Source organism: Coenobita brevimanus, chromosome 41, assembly GCF_032717465.1.
Source record: "Coenobita brevimanus isolate Jiangsu-jjx chromosome 41, ASM3271746v2, whole genome shotgun sequence".
Classification (NCBI taxonomy): Eukaryota; Metazoa; Arthropoda; class Malacostraca; order Decapoda; family Coenobitidae; genus Coenobita; species Coenobita brevimanus.
Window position 1 is genome coordinate 12,720,407 of NC_136994.1, and position 2,819 is coordinate 12,723,225.

A 2,819-nucleotide genomic window follows, 5' to 3' on the forward strand; every position below is an offset into this window, starting at 1 on the left:
GAATTTATACATGAATAGAAGCATCATAACTATACCATGTACACCCACAATCAAAAGTTCGTCGACAGTCCCTGTCAGGCATATGTTTCTACAGGCTGCCGATAGGTGGCGCAACGATCTAGCACGAGCGTAGTGGGAAGTGGAGTCAGTCAACGAAACTTGAGAGGGAGAGGGAGGCGACAAGGAAGGGGTACGAACCCGTGGCGATCGGAATACAATGCATCTCGTGTGCTTTGCTGTTATCAATAATACATTGTTATATCCAAACTATTATACAAAACTTATTATAATTCATCTAGTTTACGTAAATAGATCTTCCACAGCTGAAAATCCATACAAATTAATGGTGTCTCGAACAAGATTCCGACTTATTCGAGGCATCTCTGCTGCCATTACTGGAGGTTGACCTGGGTCTTTTGCAAAACGCGGCCCGATGGTAGGAGACTTCAAATTAGTAGTTTTCTCGGCATGTGTGTCTAAGGCCATTTCAGGCCAAGTGTCAGGCATGCGAACTCGTGTCTACCTTATTCTTTCTCACTCGTTTTGTGTGTGTGTGTGTGTGTGTGTGTGTGTGTGTGTGTGTGACGCTTTTTGCACTTCCTGTCTGCGGTTGAGCCTGAAAGACGCTCGTGTAATAACTCTTAAACTTACCAGAAGATTTTTGTTTTTTCATGATATTTGAATATTGCCCATAAAAATTGCAAAGCTAAAGTGAACATATCTTTATCTTAAGCCAACATGACATAATATTTTTTAGTACCCGAAGCGAGAGAGCACAAACTAGAATATGTCACAGTCTTGGAATTTACGTCTGCGCCTTACCCATTAGGCCTGTGGTTATCAAATGGCTGATATGATTAGATACCACTATGGGATCGATATGTCACTTGTGAAGTTTGCAGTATGTGCTATAGTCAAAGGTTTTAAGGCTATGATGTTACCAAGTTGAGAGGTTATTGTATGATATATTAAAGTGTCATGAAATACTGTTTGTTTTTATAAGACAATAGTAACAAAGATAAAAGTAATTCACAGAAATGAACAGTGAAAATTATTATAACTGTATAACATTTACATACGGTACAGTATAATATATTAGTAGGTAACATTGTTGGATTATACAAGCTGTGCATATTACATATTATATTCTATTAACCAGAACGAAAATATTGCCAAATAGTATCATCCCAATCATGGTTGTCACTTTTCCATTTATCAACTCCGTAGCACAAATCACTCAGAGACTTTGGATGATTTAATAGGACGACCATCCTCCTTGTGCATCAATCACTTCATTAAGTCTGTTTGGCATTGACCTCACAAGATTGGTGCATATATTTGGACGTCGACGTATGCCTTCCCATACGTCCTGAGCGTGACGCACAACGGCAGCTTTCGTGCGCTCTTGCCCAATATCCCACTCCTGAACCATCATTGCCCACAGGTTTTCGATGGGGTTCATATCACATCCTTTGGCTGGCCAGTCGATGAAGTTACATTCGGGATGAACATCAATCCACTCTCTTACCATTCTGCTCATGTGGACGGGGCTGCGGTCATGCACAATATGGATGGTGTGAGGGGCTGGGATTGCCATCACATGCACTGTGGGCAGGAGAACATCCTCAAGAAATCTTATATATTGTTCACTTGTTAATTTACCATTAATTTCCAACAGTTTTCCGGGTCCGTAAGCCCACATCCAACCCCACAGCGACGTAGATACAGGTCCACTTTTTGCTTTGGTAAAAATGTGTTTGTCTTAGTATCTCGTTTTCGTGACCCACCAGCACACCCCAGGCCCTGCCTTTACAGAAGGAAAACACTTTTCATCTGTAAATATTACATTCTTCCAAAATAACTCGTCTTCTGTTGAGTACTGTAGGGCAAACCTCATTCGATCATCTTTGTTGTAAGGGGCCAACACTTCTTTTACGGCTGGCACATGACACTTGATATTAGCTGCGTGGAGCCGTCGACGCACAGTGGGGACACTGCAGGCCAGGTGCAAATCACGTGGATAGTTCACGACAGTTGTTAACGGTCGCTCCTGTGCTCTCTCCACAACTGCCTCGTCCTGCTCGGGAGTTGTTGCTTTTGGCCGTCCACTACGAGGCTTTGTGCTGACTGACCCCTGTTCTTGCCAGCGCTTGATTAACTTATGCACTGTAGACCGATGCAGGCCGAGTTCTTGAGCAATGGCACCTGGAGTCATGCCACCCTCCCATAGTCCAATTATTCGCCCACGATAGGAGATGATTCGCAAAGAATTCGCACGACCCTCTGCCATCTTACCTGATATTAAAAATACAAAGAAATATATATGTAAACATGCATTTTTAAGGTTTTCATGGTGCAAATCGTTCATCAAACAGATATATATATATATATATATATATATATATATATATATATATATATATATATATATATATATATATATATATATATATATATATATATATATATATATATATATATATATATATATATATATATATATATATATATATATATATATATATATATATATATATATATATATATATATAATTATGTATATATATATATATATATATATATATATATATAATTATATATATATATATATATATATATATATATATATATATATATATATATATATATATATATATATATATATATATATATAATTACATTGTTGGAAGGACACAAGTCAAGAGTGAGAGCAGTGGAAATGAGTTATTTAAGAGGAGCCTGTGGAGTCACGTGGAGAGACAGGCTGACGAATGAGGATATAAAGGAGCGTTGTGGTGTGGATGTGGATGTGATAGGAA

At 38.2% G+C, this 2,819-nt stretch overlaps 1 protein-coding gene across 1 annotated transcript; it reads right to left on the minus strand.

Moving 5' to 3' along the window:
- Window positions 1-1,762: 1,762 nt before the first annotated feature.
- LOC145397512 (uncharacterized) lies at window positions 1,763-2,290 on the minus strand. Its single transcript, XM_080270583.1, has one exon. It carries the CDS (start codon window positions 2,288-2,290, stop codon window positions 1,763-1,765), a length of 528 nt encoding a protein of 175 aa, XP_080126709.1.
- Window positions 2,291-2,819: the final 529 nt, after the last annotated feature.

Bases quoted from the DNA above. Each gene is read 5' to 3' on its own strand.
- LOC145397512 (XM_080270583.1), bottom strand. From the start codon at position 2,290: ATGGCAGAGGGTCGTGCGAATTCTTTGCGAATCATCTCCTATCGTGGG.